The following is an 18716-nucleotide window of genomic DNA, read 5'->3' on the forward strand; positions in this document are numbered from 1 at the left end:
TCAAAATGGTTGGCACATCATGGAATTTAGAAAAAACTATGGACATCAAATGAAAGGGACAAATAAAATTGAGCCATCAGCGACATTAAAAATGCTAACACAGCTAATGCTTTCACAGAATCACGTGCATGCTATCAATATGTGTTCTCGATCACTGTGACAACAGCAGTGCTCCCTAAACATTCACACTGCGTGAATGAAGATCATGGTGGTTTTTTTTTTATGACAGCAGCCACAATCGATGCATCAATTTATCAAACTTTATGTACAATATTTTCTTGTTGTTGCTGCACTTTTAATTCATTTTCTTTTTTTGTTTCCAGCAGTCTAGCTCTTACACCTGTTCTGTGATAAGACAGTTGACACATCTACTTCTTAAAGATAATTTCTTGCTGAAGCCTGACATCAAATGTTATTTCACGATGCATATGAATCCTTACTACAGGTGTTACACTGCCATAACACTACTAATTCAGTAATTTCACAATGTGATGAAATTTAAGAACACATACAGCAAGCAAATGTGTCGTGTGCTGAATTTGAGAAGTTTACCTAAGGAATTTAGATAAGATTTTGATCGCCTTGCATTTTTCCACTCAGTAGTTTCAGTGAATGCTTCTGTGACAGTCATGCAAGCTGCTACATAATTTATATGCAAACACAATTATAAATAACATCAAGTTCAGGAGGGTTAATACAATAAAAGTGCAGGCATTCAGCTGTACTAAACAGGTTTACAATATTCATTACGGATGCTCTCTAAAGAATACAATATCCAGAAAAAAAAAGGCAATACAGACATGTTTTTTAACAAGAACAGAACAAGCAAGACGAGAAAGGGGGGAATGCTCACAAACGAAGCTTGTTGCTGTTTTCTTCCTTGTTAGACATATTCACTGGGCAGAGATTTCCTTTGAAGGTGCATATCTTCTTGCGACTCACTTAGGGATTAGGGAGCTTCCATGCCGGCTCGTAAACCGCGATTCCTGCACAGGACACGGGGCATTCGTGCGCTTAACTGGTTGAGCACACTCGGTCGAGACAAGTCCTGAATAGTATCAAGGCAAGGTGCACTCGTTCAAAGCACGATCAATACTTAGGTGTTATCTTTGAAGAATACCTTCAATATCTACACGCACGGCAACAACACGCCGGTTTTGTACTACGTCAGGCGCGCCAGTGTCAGAAAAGCTGAAGCTAGAAGAGCACCACACCTCAGGGTATACGATAAGCAGCGACTGCAGCGCACGACTCGCAACACGTTCTCGACTGAACCGTATCGTTTGTGTCCTGCGACACAGTTTAGCCGCAACGTCAAAAAACTCAACGGAAGGCTCGGATGAAATATCGCATTTCGCCACCAGTGACCATTGGAGGCACGTTTTCCCTACGCGCACAGAAAGCTTAGAGTTCTCATCTCCTCTCATAAGATTTTTTTTTTAATCACTTGTGAGGCGTTAGAACCACACCTAGACGACAAGAAACCAAATCATGACACAAGCTGTTCGTAGTATGCCATCACTGTTGACAAATATTGCGATCGTGCAGTTATCCTTTCGATTCGTCTGGCTACTAATTGAAACTTGTGAAATAGTTGTGAAGTTTAAGGGGGTCCATTAGTGAAGCTAGTGTGCACGAACATGACGCCTGCATTCACACAAATGCCACAAATACGCCTCGAATTTCTCTCTTAGGCGTGTTTGCAAGTTTATCCGCGTCGGAGAGGCACGACGCAAGAGCGCATCTAAGGGGCTAGAAAAGGAGGCTGTACCTCATAAGGTCACCGAAGACAGCCTAGCGGTTATATATGGTGCTTTCGCTCCGACTTTTTTTTGTAAGCACACAATCGCACGAGTACCACCGCACGGGGCATGAGTCATTCAAAAATCACCTTGCGCACACATGCCTGCCATGTTTGTTGAGTTCCGCTGAGCCTTCAAAGGTTTCCGGTTTTTGGCTTCGGCTAATAATCGCACGTAGCCTGTTGGCGCTGCTTGACTCCGCACCATTTGCAGCAGCCCTTTGCCAGCCCGGCTCTTTGCGCGTGTTTTGAGCGCAGACAGGTTCGATTTTTAGCTGCGCTTACCCTGGATAGTATAAATTTATCGCTTTTTGCTGTGGATTTACTGCTGTCCGCCGAAGCTGTTCCATTAGGACACGCGTAAGCTGTGATTTCATTGTTTTAGCGACTGAGTACCGCTGCTTTCACTGCGTCACATACTGAAACCGCAAAACAGGAATGGGGAAGACCGAATGCGTCGATCGCTTTTTGGAGAAAGTTAGCGATCTAGAGCGCCAGCTGTCCATCAAAGAGCACATAACCAGACTGGAAGGCCACATGTCGCTGGTAAAAGACCTACACGCAACAGCTACACGCATCGAAACCGACGTGCGATGGGTAATGGGCCAGCTGACTATCATGCTCAGTGATGTGAAAATAAGTGCTGGGCAAGAGGACGCAGAAGATGGGGTGCTTCTCGACTTGGCGCTGCTGACCAAAAATGCTGCCGGCGATCGCTGTTGTCCGTGTCAGTGCCATACAAAGAGCGAACCCGTGCCATCAAATTATGAGGACGGCACCCAAGACTGGAAACCGCCTGAAGGTTCAGACGTGAGAACCGTTTCCCATCTCTTTGCTGTGTTTTCACGTCATTAGACCGACTGAAAACGAAGTGGTTTATTGTGTGCATAGTTGTGAAAGTTATTACACTTTTATTGCAAAAGGTATGTGGAACAGTGCTTTGGGTGGCGGAAAGTAGCACTCTTGAAATCTGACAGTTGGTCACAATGATAAATGATTCTGGTAACTTTGTTTGCGCATGCGAAGGACGGACTAATTATCCTCTTTGAAGTATGTACACGTAGGCAATTAATGCGTTTGTGTTATTTCATTTCATTCTATATGTTTGTCCGAAGCACTGCTCCCGCACGCAGAACCAGTGTGCAAAATCTTTTTAATCGTTGTGCCTCATGGCAACTCTTTGAAGGATATTATATTTTAAAAACCTATGCATTTGATACGTAAGTACTAGTGATATAACATAACAGCTTCATCTACCTAGGGCTGGAAATAAATCTCAGTACACTGCCATTTCAACATGCAGGTGACGGTAGCAGACTTGGTAAAAAAGGCTGCACAAGAAGCAGTTGACTCTTCGGACTATGTTTTCAATGAAGAGTACCAGATGTACTATAGTGTCTCAACAGGCTGCTACTATGATCCGGTAAGTCTAGTCATAAAACATGTATGTTGAGGCTTCCTTAATTCTCTAAACAGACTCAGCCTGGAAGAGAAACACAGGCTAGCGCAAACTTGTAACTGTACTGAAACAAAACGAAATTCACCTCGGGAACTATAAAGTGTAGGTGCAGAGCCATGGATACACAACATGTGTAAATAGAAGCGAGTCCTATGTCTCTATTACAACCATATAAGCAGAAAAAGAAGTAAAGTTAGTGGACATCATAGGTGAGCATAGAACTAAACAAAGAACAGCGACAGTTATCTGGTAAAATTCATCCCTTCTTTTACGACAGCAACTAATGATCAGAACCAGTCTTTCTAATCATCACAGCTTTTGCAGTTTCCTGGCCAGCCTGTCAGAATTTCTAATTTAGCACAGTGAAACCAAGCAAAGGATGGCAGTGGCGTTTTCAAGGTCTCCACCACTAGGACAAGTTCAAGCCATAGAGCTAATAATTAGAGGGTCTCTTAGTTGTCTCTTAGAGGAGAATGGCAAAAGCCTATCCTATAATTTGCCTCCTATCGTTAGCCTCTTGTCAGCATTCGTTGCAGTGCTACATATAATTATAATTGGTTTGCAGGAAAGGAAAGGCGCAGTATCTATCACACTTTCTCCGGCAAGTGTGGCGTTCCTTGGCGCGCGTTCAGGTGTGGCATTGCAGATGGCAGGGACGCATCCCGCCTTGGCCAATCAGAACGCTGCAAAAGCGGGAGACACTTTGTCCACGACAGCATGAGCCATTAAAGGCTTTCGCCTTAATACACCAACTGTTCAAGCCAACATAGGAGTCCGTAGCATGCTCTCCAGGCCTGTTGTTCAGGCAGCGCTCTGTCCGGCATATGAGAACAACACCACAGCTAAAGGGTATTTTTAAGTTACATAAGGAATAACTTTAGTTTTGTGTCTGATGTCACATACTTTGTGTTTTAGTGCCTGCTAGTCAAAGTGCACAGACTAGACAGTCGGCAAATTTCTCTCCCTTATATCATTATACGAGTCTAGTGACATTATGTGACAAATGTTAAAATAACCTTTCCTTTTTTTTTTCATGAGAAAATTATCATCAGCACATCTCTCAAACATCCACTTTCTTTTCAGCGCAATTTCCACCACAGAACGAAGCACCAATCGCTGAAAACCTGTCTGTTCTAATTGTTCAATTTGGAGGTAGACACACATTAGCTTTGTTCATGCTGGGTCTCAAAAAGGTCTATCTCGAACGGGGTCAAGCGCAGAATGTGCAGAGTGCTAATATAACAGAGCTTTCGTCATTCATGGCAAATGAGTCTCATAGAGGTGGTTGTTTTGAGTAAAAAAGTAAAAAAAGAAAATCAATTCGGGGTCTAAAAACTGCAAGAAATCGTACTGTGCAAATTTGACGATAAAATTCATAGCCATGGAACTAGCAAAAATCCTCCTCAATAAGAAACCGCTGGCAATAGAAACATCATCCTTCAAACCTAGCTGTAAAATTGCTAGGATATTGTTTACATATCTGAAAAATTGAGCAATATCAGCCTTTTGATCTTATGAAATTTGGTTCAAAATATCTTGCACAACTCAAGCGTGATACATGAGTCTGTACAAATGTTGCACTTCTATGTGTAAAATCTGTTCTCAAAGGCTACAGTCATGGGATCCAAAGACAAGTCTGATAATTACTTAAAAAAAGCATTTACTGAGAGACCACCGAAGTAGATTACTCCAGTCATTTCAGTTCACTCACAGATGGCCAAGAATCTGCAGTTGCCTCCTGCAACATCTTCTCTAATACCTAAGTGCTTTAACCGCTGTCCAAGCTGTCTGGCTTAAAAAGATCGTCCAGAACAAGCTTGCTTTGAAGAAACTTGTACTCACATGAATCTGTGCGATATTGTTGCTCAGTAATAATTGTTTTCTGTTCTTTTCATTTCCTTTCAGTACAGTTCTGAGAATGTGCTTGTCAGTGTTTCTTTCCTAAGATCCGCCTGTTTTGGGCAAAAATTTTCCTTTTCATGACTGTTCATCAACTGGCTCAAAAGTCTGTGCTGCTGTTGAGCCTCTGATTACATGTGAACATTATGTTTGAAAAACAGAGCGCAGAAAAGCACAATGGTGGAATATGATTGAGACAAACTTTTGTCTCATCCTTTCTTCATTGCTGTTGATGCTGCTTGCTCAGATGTCAGAAAATTTAACATATATGTGCCTTTCCATGCAGTCAACGCAGCTCCTTTATGAGCCAACCTCAGGCACTTACTACCGCTACAACACAGAGACAGGAAGCTACGAAGTGCATTCTCAGGTGGAGCCCAACAAAGGCCGCAAAACTCGGAAACCAAAGCGTAAGGTCAGTGGTGTTTTCTCTAGTTCTTGCATAAAAAATATATATATATATATATATGTAAGTGGCAAAGACAAGACATTTACATGCTTACACCTAGCCAGAAGTAGTATTATGAATTTCTTATTATTCTGATGCAACTGGTACGAGCTGATATTTAAAGAACTTGAAACTTTTTTGTTTTCTTTTCAACCTGTCGCCTTTCCGTGTGGCCTTTAATTGCATTATCAGGATATTTGTTGTGTCACAGGAAATAAAATGGCACCTTTCACTGACTTCTTTGGACAGTAAGGAATCGGGCACATTTACAATGGCACCAATGAAAAAATTTTTTAAGATCAGAATTACAGCTGCCCCCTTTGTAAAAAGTTCACAGCAACATCAATATTGCACCCTTTGCCCAGAGCGCCCATTTTAAACGGCTAACAAATCCACCTGACCCGGGATTGCACATTCTTCAAAGCATCCAGTAGATGGCTCAAAGGGAACTAGCCAAGCAGGATGAACAGGTCTTGGCCTGGGGAACAGGGCCTTTAACATTATTGGATTAAAATTACCAATAAATTGCTGTTTATGGTTAGGCCGAGACATTTATTTTTCCTTTTTTGTATGCTCCAAGCAACACAACACGCAGTATTTCTGTTTGTGACTCCATCATTACAGTAGCCTAGGTTAGGCTAGGCTACTGTAATGATGGAGTTACTCCTCTGGGTGGCCTCCTGTTTACAGCGAGAGCTGCAATTTAGTGATAAACTGCAGAAGAACGGAAATCTGAGCTAGTTGGTGCATTGCAAGATCAAAAAACAGTGCGGCTACTTGGGACAAACAGAGAGGAGAATAACGGACAAGCGCTGTTTTTTGATCTTGCAATTTAGTGATATGTCATTGTTATCTACTCCTTCCTTCTTTTCTCGTTCTTGCTCTCTGCCGCGCCTGTTTTCCTCCGTGGACCTGTCATGCCATACACCTGACTTATATAGATGAGTGAATGAATTCCAGAAGAGGGCAAATACGGGCTGGTTAAGCATGAGTGAATGACCTTGCATATGCTTGACCGCACACATAATGCATATTTGCAACACACTTACCGTGCACTCCATGATTGATTACTGCACCTGGTTGCGCAGCCCCCTCAACAAATAGCATTCACTAGAGCTTTGATACTAATGTGAGTGCAGTGACAAGTACAGTAGACATCCTAGACTCCTAGTCAGAGTCAGGCATCAACATTTCCTACTGCGTCAGTTACCACTGAAATTCAAATTGTCACGTAGACAAATAATTGATGAATTTTTTCTGTTTAGAACATAAAATTTACTAAACCGAGAAGTTAAAACTTGGTTAAATTTTTTGTGCTGCTGGATACACACTGGTTTCACTCGGCATCTTCGAGGTGAAATGCTCGAGAAAATAATTTCTCGGTCAACCTTGTGCAAACCACTACCAATCTTGTTCATATATCGTTATTGCAACATTAAATATCCTAAGTAACTAGGAGCAAAGTAACTTTTGCTCCTAGTAAATAAAAGAAATGGTTAGCTCAGATCAGCAGAGATTGCTTCACTAAGGAGCTTCAAATGAATAGGCATTGCATAGGTATTGTATTGTAGGTAAATGGTAAACTTCCTTTTTTTTTTCTGTGAGGATTCTCCCCAGAATTAAACACTCACTTGAAATCAATTGCTACTCTACACTAAAGCACCCTGAGCTTGAGTAAGCATAAGTAAATTTTAGCAAGTTTGATTACCATTGATCACTCATTGTGTGGTTAATTGATGTTATGCACATTTAGAAAAGAGACTTCACTGGAACAGCATACTTTAATGATCAGATGAATTACAGATGAGCATTGCAAATTCAGAAAGATTTTTTTTTCTTGCAGGAATAATGCAGTAACTGATTTGTTGACAGTAACTGATTTGTGCACAGTTTAACAATGAAGGCTTCTTGGTTGCTTGTGATAGTGTAGTAGCTATGTTAGCAATTTATGTGACTAAAGCCATTGGTCGTTAGGTGGCTGCAGTAATAGCTACTTCATTTGAAAGTGTAGATAATATCATTATTCAATTACAAACTCAACAACAATTACAGAAACGATCAGTTACTTTTGACATTCCTCTCCTTGAAACTATATGGACAGGTCCATCTAATTATTGTTTTCAGTAAAAGTCAATTCTCTGGCTTTTGCTGGGAATGATTAACGCCTGTATAGCAGAAAAAATAACAAACCTTGGCTGTAAAATTTAATTTCAAAATTTTCCACTAGTCAACTCAAACTCATATCTTTGCTTCTCGAGAAGGACTGGTTGCCATCGCTTTTAAATGAATGGTGGTGTAGCATGCATAGCCCTTGGAAAATCGGCGTCGACACTCGTAATTTACAGTCCTGCACCGTTAATATGAATGACTCGAATTATGGACAGTTTTTCCTGGGGACCAAACTTCAAATTTTTTCAATGTGTTTATGCCTCGTTAATTGGAAACTCGCTGTCTGGGAAATGAACGGGGGAAAATGACAGAGCCCTTCAAAAAAGCAGACCGGTCTGAACGTAAGTTAGTGCGCGCCGCCCGCTAACCTATGCGACACCCGATATGGCCGGATGTCTGACCGAGTCCTGTAGGATTGGAAAGAACCACAGCTGGCGTACTGCCGTTTTCTGGCAAGGAAAAATGCACAAGAGCGGAGAGGAACGTACACAGCAAACCGAGAGTCAGCTAAGTGATTTCTGGGTGCAGTGGGAGCACCGCAACTAGAGGCTGCAGTACGAAAAATCTGCAACATGTGGTTGCAATAATTTCTCCTGAATGTGAACAGAGACACCGGTAAAAGCGTAAGAAAGAAATGACAGAGAAAAAGACAAGCGCGTAAAATGGCGGTGGGAACTGAAGTTGTTTTTCTTTAACCCAAAAGCACAATATCATGTGCGTTCTGTGAAGCCATTAACTCTTTTCAGTCAGAGTTAAAAGGCATACTTACAAAGTGGAGCGGCAACAGAAAGGCGCAACCATGCAGACGGTGACATCCCTTCCTGGATGCGCTTCCCTCTGAGGCTCCTAGTTTTTGTTGTGTTGCGCTGCAAACTTGCAAATTTTGCACCCCAGGCGGTCCGCATGTTGGCTTTGCTTTAAGTCAGCAGTACGGCGTTGACAAGGTCAGAGCTTTTCGCAGTCGGCTAATCGTTGTTTTAAACTGTACTCAGCTTGCAGTGTGTTTCATACCCACGACAACAGTGCCAGGAAGGGGCTGCTCGATGGCCCTCTGCACAGCAGCCTGCCAACTTGACTCCCTCGCTTACAATAACCTTACAGGAAAAGTAGAAGGTAAAAAAAGAGAGTCAGAATAATGGAAAGGCAGGGAGGTTAACTAGGCAAAAAAGTGCAAAGAATTAGGCGCCTGTAATGCTTGGCATTAGTCTGGCTTTTGGCAGTGTAGGAGTTCAACGCTTTAAGCTGCACTACAATTTTTTGAGGACCACTGTGATAAAGATAATGCGCTAAAAATTGCCAGTGTTTGGTCATAGTTTGAGTCCAGTGCACACCTCTATGTACAGAAACGCTCATTAATTACAAAGTTATTTTCTCAATAAAATCCCTTTCGTTGTTATTGTTATTATGGATGACCCGCATCATGGATAGTTTTGGTCAAGAACCAAAGTGTCCATATTAACGAAGCACGACTGCACTTGGAAAATAAATCAGTGGTGGCAGCACCTTTATTTAGTTTCTTAGTCATTTCTAGCTTAGAAAAGCTGTGTTTCTGGTGAGAGTTGTTAGAATGCTGCGCACAGTCCATCAATACAGGCCACCTTCAGCATGTCCTCAGTGCCCCATAAATTATAGCAGTCTGCAATGTGTCTCTTAAATGTTACCAAACTTGGAAATGTATGGTGCATTTTATAGAAATAGAATTTCAAAGCAATATTTTTTGCTACTTGGTTAAGGTACTTAGCAATATTTTATTTGTAAATAACTGGTAATTAGCTAGATAACAATTGAGTGATTTATAGTCAGAAATGAGCTCAAAGTTTCAATTAGAGATGCAATATACTTCTGGCGGTATCAGTCTCAAAACATTGTCCAGAACATGAGAATCGAAGTGATCAAAATAATGTCATCGATGAAAAGCACCACAGCCTTGTACTCATGTCAATCTAACTTCCAGCATTGGAATGTCCTCCCTTGTCTATCCTTCTGATTGTTGATGTGATGAAATCCAAGTCAGCCTGATCTGTGTAGGCTGCTGCTCAGCCTGACAGTGTGTGTTGTGAAGAGGTAGTCCATTCCCATTCTTTCAGGGGCATTTGGGAAGTGGCGGTTCTGTAGGAAATGCATTCTCTTGAATCTTTGAACAGCTAACCTAGCATTAAGTGTGTTATCGCTTTTATGACCAAGATTTGTAACAGAAGATTGTACAAGCCCAGCAGCACCTTTAAAGTATGTCGCAGAGACTGAACTACTGAACTAACTCATATGCCTAGCTTGTCTCTGGTTGCGACGGCTAGGCTGGTGCTGCCTGCCTTTTTTTTGTTTCAGTACTATACTTGGCTGGTCACGGTGACATTGCCGGCCATATGCCTTTACAAGCCTGCTAACTGTTCATATTTTGCAGAAAGTAAATACGGCATTCACATCTTTATTTTCCACCGAGTCATTTGTTGGAAGGTTTATTGCTTGTTGCAACTTCTTTTCTACAACTTCTTTTCTAAATAATTAACTGAAGGTTACCTTGCCACTTGGTCGCCAATAATTTATTTATTTTGCTTTGATTTTTGTTGTGCCGTCAAAATAATCAGATTACTATGAAACTGTTAAAAATAATTTACTATGAGTAATCAATTGCCTATCTAATGCTTTATGCATAAGTCTTGAGGACAAGGAAAGGCAGTGCAAGGATGGCTGAAATAACACAGATGCACAGTTATAGTGCTGTTTTGAAGATCTGTGCTTTGTGCATTCATGTTCAGATCACTTTTTTTTTTTCAGAGTGCTGAGTTTTTCAGACTTCGGACATAAGCCAGTTTTACTAAAAATGTTAGCATGGTAATTTTTTCAGACCACAAATAAATGAGTTGCATGCCAAGGCCAGCAAACAAGTCAGTGGGGTAGCCTGCTGCTGAATACCTACTACTTCCAACAGCGCAAGAAACTTGAGCCCAAAGACGAGTCAGCTGAAGTGCAGCCCATGGAAGAAGGCGAGTTGGAAGACAGTTGTACCGATGAGGGCACCAGCACGACCGACGACAGCAGCAGTACAGACGAGGAAGATGCAGCCAGCCAGCAGCCACCGTGCATACGCCTTGTACTCAAAGAGCCTCAGGACATGGTGCAGCACAAACTGTTCCTGGTGACCCTGCCAGGAGCTGTCTTGGGCACCCATTCTGATCATGCACTCTGTCTACCCAATTTGGACACTATAGATGAGGCACGAAACCCTATTTTTCAAGACATTTTTCTTTTGTTTACCATTTTCTAACCACACATTTTCTGTGTAGAGTTGCAGCGCTCACTGTGTGGGTATTCAGCCTACTCCAGAACCTTCGTGGGCTCAAGAAATGCTTCACCTGTGCTCTTACTTGCGAATGTTTTGGGTAGACAGCTAGGTATCGGCAGCTTTAACCCTATGTTGTTGGCCCAGCCAGCAAAGTTAATTTTGTGGGATTATGCTAAAAAACACATAGGAAGGAATCTAGAAGGGGCTCATATAGATATGTTACTGGGGGTAAATATTCGAAAGGAGGTGACTATCACTGAAGCCAAGGAAAGCAGAAATTAAATGTTTATTGCTCTTTCTGATGCTAGTTAAAGGAGGGGATTACATAACCATTTCAAATAAGGGAATTTTGCAGAAAGTAGTGGCAAGGCAATCACATGCAACTTGTAGGACCCAAAGTTATGATCTCTTCATGCAATGATCAGCGCTGTGCCAAAGGGGTTGTATTGATAGCTGTCTCTCCTTCTATCTTTAAGGTGATACATTGCAGTGAGAAGGTGTGAAGATCAGATTCTTGACAAAAAAAAAAGGGATAAAGTAAGATCAGGGGGGGGTTAAGCCTCAGGCTCTCCTTTAACCCTTGTTCATTTTGATTCATCTTCTACTTGTAAAGGTACTTTAGTAGCATTACTCTAACTTTGAGCACTGTACCAGCACCACACCCTAGTCCTAGAAGTAAACATGGTACATCCTGTTATATCTTAAATCCCATGAAGAACACAATAGGGAAGCAGCAGCTAGACGAAAATCTTCTACTACCTATGGCGTCTCCAAATTCACCTTCCTATCTTTCTCTGCTCAATTGCAAAGCACAGTAAAGTGAAAGACCTTGGCTTGTACCTGTCAAAAGATGCATTATCAGTTAAAAAGCATGCTGAAAGAACACTGTAGAAAATGTTAATTTTATCTAATACTATAGAAGCTGGAAAGATACCACAGCGCTAACAAATATGAACTCAAAAATAGCGCTGTGGCATCTTTCCTTTTCTGTGAAATGCACCAACTAGGCCAGCAATTGGTTTTAGTAGAAGAAGCTATATATACGTCTCTATTAGGCTATTCTCAGATTTAATTTCTACAGAAAATTCAGATGTACAGAAGATCCCTGGTGGCACCATTTTCACTGTGGACTTATGACGTGATGTGATAGTCAGTCAGATGTAATTATTTCCTTATACAAAACAATGGCCATTTCTCTTAACTCAGCCAACATGGCAAGCTGTCTTTGGACAAATAAATGCCGCCCAAAGGTGGATTACCTAGTTACCCATAGCTTCACAGGTAATGCCATCAATTGCATAAGAGTGTAAAAAATACAAGTGGTTGTATTGTATGTGTTGTTCTCGAGTGCTTGTGAAACACGAGTATCACAGAGGTGATATGATTTGTCTGTTCTTTGAAGCACAATCCATGCAGTCTACCCAGCACTGAACGTCCCTGAATGCCAAGTTCTGTCTTGCCATGTTGTTCTCATGCAAAATATGCAAAACTTACCTCGGCCCAGTTCGCTGTAACAGTTTTATTCATACTGTTTACACTGCGTGCCTAAAAGATAGTTTTTTTTTGTTCCAGAGTCATGCAGAGCTGCGCTACTGTGAAGAGCAGGGTGGCTACCTTCTCAAGGATCTTCAGAGCCAAACTGGGACCTCCTTGAATGGAGTTGCACTAGAACAGGTCTGTCCTTGCCATCTGTTTAGTGCTGCTATAAATGCTGTAATCGAGCCATGGAATTATCCTGCTCTTGAAGCCATTTGTTACGTTACAATGAGCTGCATATTGTGACCTTCAAGCTTCAAAGTGTGCAGTGCTACATACGTTTCTTAAATACTTAAGCTGCATAGATGACATATAGCTGCTGTCCGTTGTCTTTGTTGTTGTGTGGGCTCAAGTTTGCTCACTCAGTGTTTGTTTTTCTGGACTTGTTTTGCCATTGTTTTCCTATCAACAGCGTGTCTGCATTTGATTATGCTGTTACTATGTCCTAAAGGAGCTATGCACTCATCCATGCAATTGTATCGACAGGGTCAAGAGTCACTTGTGCAGCACATGGACCGGCTGCAGCTCGGTGCCGTCGAACTGGAGGCGCACATTCACAAGGGCACCAACACGTGCACCCGCTGTGAGCCAGGGCTCATGGATGCACCCTCTGGCCAGCAAGAGTCTCAGCGGGCCTCGTCCCCCAGCTCCGAGACCAAGCGTCGGGCCCAGCTCAAGAAGCTCAAGGCCAAGTATGGCCTTCAGGTAAGTTCCATTGCAACACTGTTTCAAACTCTTTCTAGTGATGTCTTCTAGCGTAGCTAATTGCTGTGTGCATTCAGTGAAGACATTGGAAGAGTGTATTCATAGCCTTTCTAACAAGTTTTTGCGTGCCAAACATCCACGGCTGTTTTTTCTTTTATAGGCAGCCATCCTGTAGCTGCAGTCACTGTGCACCCAACAGCTATTCTATTCTGATTCTGACAATGCAGGGCATGGAGTATGCTGTGAAAAATCCTCCAAGGGGCTATCAAGACCGTGCTCAGGAGCGCAGAGGAACCATAGGAAGCAAGTTTCCTCATGAACGGGAATCTGAACCAGCCAGCGTAGACAGGTATAACATCATATTTCTTCTTTGCACCCTTGAGTTAAGTTTGAAAACAGCATGCTTGTCGTGCCTGCCGGCTAAAAATTAGAACTTACTACTGGGCGCGAGCACCACCACTGGAGCGAACGGCGCTAGTGTCAACCTAGGGGAGCAAGTGGGATCACGTTACTCCTCTTACTGCTGCTGAAGCAGACGCTCGATTGAATTTGTGCGTTTTAAAAGCTAATGGTCACGTTTATTTCTGTAGTTTGGGTTGGTGTAGAGTGCTAGCCTTGCACTTTTTGATCTTGCATCGTTACTGAGGCTGCTGAAGTTTATTTAAGCTGTTGCTATGGTCCATTACTGCTCTGTACCCGGACGTAAGCCAGGGAACCTGGCGCAAGCCTCCATTGCTACCCGAAACATAAGCTCACAGAACCTTCCTTAATCAAAACTTGAATGGGCTAATCAGCGAGTGATCATTCGCATGATGTAAACAGCAAACATTTCAGCGAGCGAGATTTCTTCCATAGAGTTGGCGCTAAAAGTTTGATGAGCAGCAGAAGAAACTGCGTGCGCGTTTTAATTTGCGCTTATCACTTATGAAGCTAACGATACTATTGCTGGAAGGATGGAAAAGATGCTGGCTTCTTCATGGAGTAGTACCCTCCCAAAGAAAGAGGGGTCGTGCAAAGGCCAGGTCTCAAATTATTCTAAATGAACACGTTGACATGCAAGTTTCACTGAAGTGAACTAGAAGATTCTGCTGCCTCGGGCAGCGGTATGCATGGTGAGTTGTTTTAGGAAGCGTCTCCAGTACTGTAGTAATTTCAAATGACAGAGTCCGTGAATAAATGAAAGGCAGAGCATTGCATGCATGGTGTGATGTGCTGTGATGATGGCGAGATATACGTTTAAAAAAAAAACTGTGCGAGGGGGAAAACAAATATCCACTTTAAGCAAGAGTACCACTGACGGTAGTCAGTGCGCAAGCATTCGCTGCGTGGAGCGCACGCATTCACACTTGCCAAAAAATTAATCCATGTCACCCTACAGTCAAACTTGTTTGCTCTACTACGTTTAAGGAAGCAGGCAAACGGTGCTGCGTCTGCCGGCGCTATGCGAAGGCACTCACAAAATGTCAGGCTCCTGACAGTCCTCTGCTCTTGCAGAGTAATCCCATTACCTGTGCACTGACTGTGCATATCTGACTGGTTGCGTGGGAGTTTGTTTTTCTTTTTTTTCGTAACAGCAGAAATGCTGCAGCCGGTGCGCGTCGTCATAGCAGTAAAGCTCGCTGTCTTCAATAACTGATTCGGTGAAGTGCTTTTTTGCCAAATGAGTGGATCTCATACCTCAGAATAAACTAATACAGGCCCAGGCAAAGGTGTTAGATTAAGTAAATAAATGAATGTAATGCTAACATGCAACTGAACTGCCTAGGAAAGCATCTTACAGCACTGAGCAGTTAACGTGCGCTATCCCACTTACTTCGTCATGTGGCCGCTTCCGAGAGGTGGCACCACGGTATGTTTTCGCACCCCATATTGTTTGACCTACATACCTGTGCAGCCGTTAAAATGCCTAATATTAGTGCAAGCAACTGTACTAGGAGCCAAGAGTGAAATATCATTTGCTCTGTTTAGCTCAATCTTGGTAATTAACAATGGCAGCTTTGTTGCACTCTGTGTGCAGCAGTATGTAATTAATCTCAAGACTGGCAAAATGTGAATGCCATGGCCAAATGACATAAGCCACTGGCTTCAGTGCTCAGGAGAAGTAGGATAAGGTCCAAGTGGCATAAAAAATTTTTTTAACACCTTTGGAGAAGTTAGCGATGTCTATTTGTTAGAATTTTAGCTCCGACTCTCATGTTACACAACTGTCTGTGTAGGCCTCTTGCGCAAGACAACATAGGCTTCAAGCTGCTCAACAAGATGGGCTGGAAGGAAGGTGTTGGCTTGGGAAAACATGAGCAAGGAGCCACAGAGCCTGTGAGTAAAGTGTGTGTGTGTGTGTGTGTGTGTGTGTGTGTGTGTGTGTGTGTGTGTGTGTGTGTGTGTGTGTGTGTGTGTGTGTGTGTGTGTGTGTGTGTGTGTGTGTGTGTGTGTGTGCGTGTGTGCGTGTGCGCGCGCGCGCGCGCGCGTGCGTGCGTGCGTGCGTGCGTGCACTTTAGCAGCAACAATGTACATGATACTAAATGTGTTTGCATCTGAACGAAAGTTGTGCACGTGCCATCTTAGGATAAAATTATAGTGGAACTTATGTTGAGGCCACAAATCATTTAATACTATAATGCAAATAAATTGAGGTTTCTGTTACATTGACATCAGATGCAAGAGAGGATCTAGTGAAACTGAGTCTACACTGCTTGACATGAAGCTCGTCTTTATTCATAGTTATACACTGTACATCACTACACCATGTTATTCTTGTTGAAGTTCGCCGGTAGCAGCAAACCTTTTATTTCAAGCGATAGCTTATACAAATACAGCTTGTTCAGTCGAAAATCCATCGTCGTTGTAGTGGCAGTATAGTAGGCACCATGTCAGAAATAATCGGGGGCTGTTTAATAAAAATCGTATCATGGTAACGTGTGTTTCTAGTGATTGACGATTGATTGGTGTGTGATAGGTTATGACAAGTTAATGAAATCATTGTAATTAATTGATTAATTGTTAAATTAAGGAAATGAAAAATAAAAAGGTGTCAGAAATACTCAAAATGACAAGTTAATGCTGGAAGATGCTAAGTAAGGAAGTTGTCTAGTGTGTAATTGATCAATTAATTGAAATAATTAAAAATTTGGAAAAAGGGAGCTTAAAAGGTGTCTAAATGCTCAGGATGAATAGGTTTGATGATGCTAATTAAGAAAATCGACTGAAAAAGTGAAAATTTGGAAAAAGGGGGTTCAAAGGTATGAAAGTTCACAATGAAAAGCGAATGCTAGATGATGCTAATTAAGAAAATTAGAGTGTGTAATTGATAACTTGCAATAATTTAAAATGCATTCAAAGGTGTCAAACTGCTCAGAATGGAAAGCAAATATTTGCGGATGCTAAGTATCGGTGTATGAAAAATTAAAAATATTGAAAAAAAAATAACAAAAATTAAACAATTAAAAAGCCTCATTCGTTTGTGCAAAATGCTATCGCATCATACCCTTAACAGCGGAGCTTAGGTGTCCCCTGAATTTTCATTCCAATTTAAACTTGGCACTGATAATTATTGTGTTGGGAATGCCCTCTCATTGTCAACTCTGTTGTTCAGGTTTCTTAGACCTTTGAATGCTGACAGTTTCTTGAATGCAGGTCAAGGTGTCATCGAAGAACACTCGTACTGGATTGGGCCACACTGGCCCTAAAGTTGAAGACCAAAGGACCCACATACTCAGCAAGACACGGGAGCGCTATCAGGCCATTGCTGACAAGGAGGCTACTGCTACTGCTGCTGTGTTAAGCCCAAAGCAGGAGAACACATAACAGACCTCTATACAGGAAGAGGCAGTGCGTGCAGTATTTAGTATGCCAGAATGTGGTGCATTCTGGCAACCAGGGATGTCGCAGTGTGTAGTGCATGGGCATTTATTGCCAGTCATCTGATAAGCTTCAGTGACAGGAGGCCGGAGTACCGACATATAAAAGCTCACTCTGCACTGCAGGGCATGCAGTGTAATATCTTCTGTAAATGCAACACTGTTAACATGCAAGGGTGGAAGAACGGGCTAGTTGGTAGTTCATCTTAGGTTAGTTGAAGTCAGCGCTGTGTTGTAGTCTCCTTCTTTGTGTGTGTGTCAGGAGTGCGGTTTTATTTTCCTAAGAAGAACTGTTACCATGACTCGGATGACTTTGGCCAAATTTGTTATTGGAGCTGTAGGTAGGCCTTCATAATAAATTTTTAATGTATCCTCGACTTTCTTTTTTGTCTTCTCTAGCAAAAAAATGCACAGTTTCTAAATTCTGAAAAAAAACTGAACGAAGCCGCGAAACAACCGCAGTGCGCATGCAGGCCGCAACTTAAGCCCTTTTTGTTATTCTCCACCATGAGGCCGCTGCTGTGTGCATACATAATCTATCATTAATTAAAACGAAAGAATCGCTGGCATTTACTCCCAGTTGTTTACTGCAAAATGGCCGGTCCGAATGGCGGCTGTCGGCGGCTGTCGCCACGTTTTTAAGCAGGCCACACGCAGAGTTTGTCCATGCGCTGGCAGTCATTTTTATGAGGAAACAGCAAGTTGATAAGTGCAAGATAATGCCGTTTGGAAATGTCACTGTGTTTCACCAGGAGTGTCGGTTAACAAAAGAAGATCACAGTTTTTATATGTTTAAGAAGCCTGAATATTGTCCTGTACGGCATTTCTAGTATGGTGTACCACAACAGCAGCAAACATCATCAAGCTGTCAGCATTGCAGAAATGAGTCGCACGTGGCCTAAGCTCCATATCGCTCCCACACTGCAGACTTTATTAAAAAGCACATCGTCATTCATATTGCATCACTGTTCACTTATAAGCTATGTCGCCTTTATAAACTAGGATCAATAAAATGCAATGATTCTTTAACAAACCTAGCAGGATAGTGAAAAAATTGCACCATTTACTATGTATGTTATCTGGAACCTTAGAACAGCACCCAATTCCAAACAGATGTAGAAATATTCATTATTAATGGACAAATAACATATCCACAATCTTTGGTTTGGTTTGGTTTTGGGGTTTAACGTCCCAAAGCGACTCAGGCTATGAGAGACGCCATAGTGGAGGACTCCGGAAATTTTGATCACCTGGGGTTCTTTAACGTGCACTGACATTGCACAGCACACGGACGCCTAGCTTTTCGCCTCCATCGAAAAGTGGCCGCCGAGGCCGGGATTCGATCCCGCGTCCTTGGGCACAGTAGTCGAGCGCCCTAACCACTGCGCCACCCCGGCGGGGTGCATCCAAAATCTCATCAAAGGAACTGCATGCCATGTTTCTATGATAGTGTTATGTCCTCTTTTTCTTACTTTGTTTTTGTTTTTGCTCTCAAACATAATGTAGCTTAGCCTACATATGTGTTGATATGGTACCGCCTTCACTGCAAGCTGTTGTAT

General features: G+C 42.3%; 2 protein-coding genes across 9 annotated transcripts in view; one reads left to right on the top strand and one right to left on the bottom strand.

The window, feature by feature from the left end:
• The window catches only part of Crag (DENN domain-containing protein Crag), an 84962-nt gene extending 83004 nt beyond the window's left edge, over window positions 1-1958 (bottom strand). For 4 of the 7 annotated variants that reach the window (XM_084593735.1, XM_084593734.1, XM_084593730.1 and 1 more), the window contains exons 1-2: window positions 1772-1944; window positions 854-986 (exon numbers count right to left, since the gene is read on the bottom strand). The gene's annotated coding sequence lies outside the window, so the exon portion shown is untranslated. Of the gene's footprint in view, window positions 1-853; window positions 987-1120; window positions 1734-1771 lie in introns of those variants that run through there. The other 3 variants (XM_084593731.1, XM_084593732.1, XM_084593733.1) reach the window with 3 other exon arrangements.
• A 13-nt stretch (window positions 1959-1971) lies between these two features.
• LOC146198310 (angiogenic factor with G patch and FHA domains 1-like) lies at window positions 1972-17534 on the top strand. Of its 2 annotated transcripts, XM_084593740.1 has the most exons (9): window positions 1972-2611; window positions 3105-3224; window positions 5446-5574; window positions 10706-10990; window positions 12632-12733; window positions 13082-13300; window positions 13528-13649; window positions 15517-15616; window positions 16934-17534. In XM_084593740.1, the coding sequence occupies exons 1-9, from the start codon at window positions 2240-2242 to the stop codon at window positions 17102-17104; spliced, it is 1620 nt and encodes a 539-aa protein (XP_084449866.1). In that variant the 5' UTR covers window positions 1972-2239; the 3' UTR covers window positions 17105-17534. The 2 variants fall into 2 exon arrangements, with proteins under 2 accessions (XP_084449866.1, XP_084449867.1); XM_084593741.1 differs by lacking the exon at window positions 10706-10990 and having other exon boundaries at window positions 1973-2611.
• Window positions 17535-18716: the final 1182 nt, after the last annotated feature.

This window comes from Amblyomma maculatum, chromosome 2 (genome assembly GCF_055883805.1).
Source record: "Amblyomma maculatum isolate TAMU_Amacu chromosome 2, ASM5588380v1, whole genome shotgun sequence".
Classification (NCBI taxonomy): Eukaryota; Metazoa; Arthropoda; class Arachnida; order Ixodida; family Ixodidae; genus Amblyomma; species Amblyomma maculatum.

Coding starts and splice junctions, on each gene's coding strand:
- LOC146198310 (XM_084593740.1), top strand. CDS start 2,240: ATGGGGAAGACCGAATGCGTCGATCGCTTTTTGGAGAAAGTTAGCGAT. Junction 5,575..10,705: donor CTCGGAAACCAAAGCGTAAG/GTCAGTGGTGTT, acceptor TACTTCCAACAG/CGCAAGAAACTTGAGCCCAA. Junction 12,734..13,081: donor ATGGAGTTGCACTAGAACAG/GTCTGTCCTTGC, acceptor TTGTATCGACAG/GGTCAAGAGTCACTTGTGCA.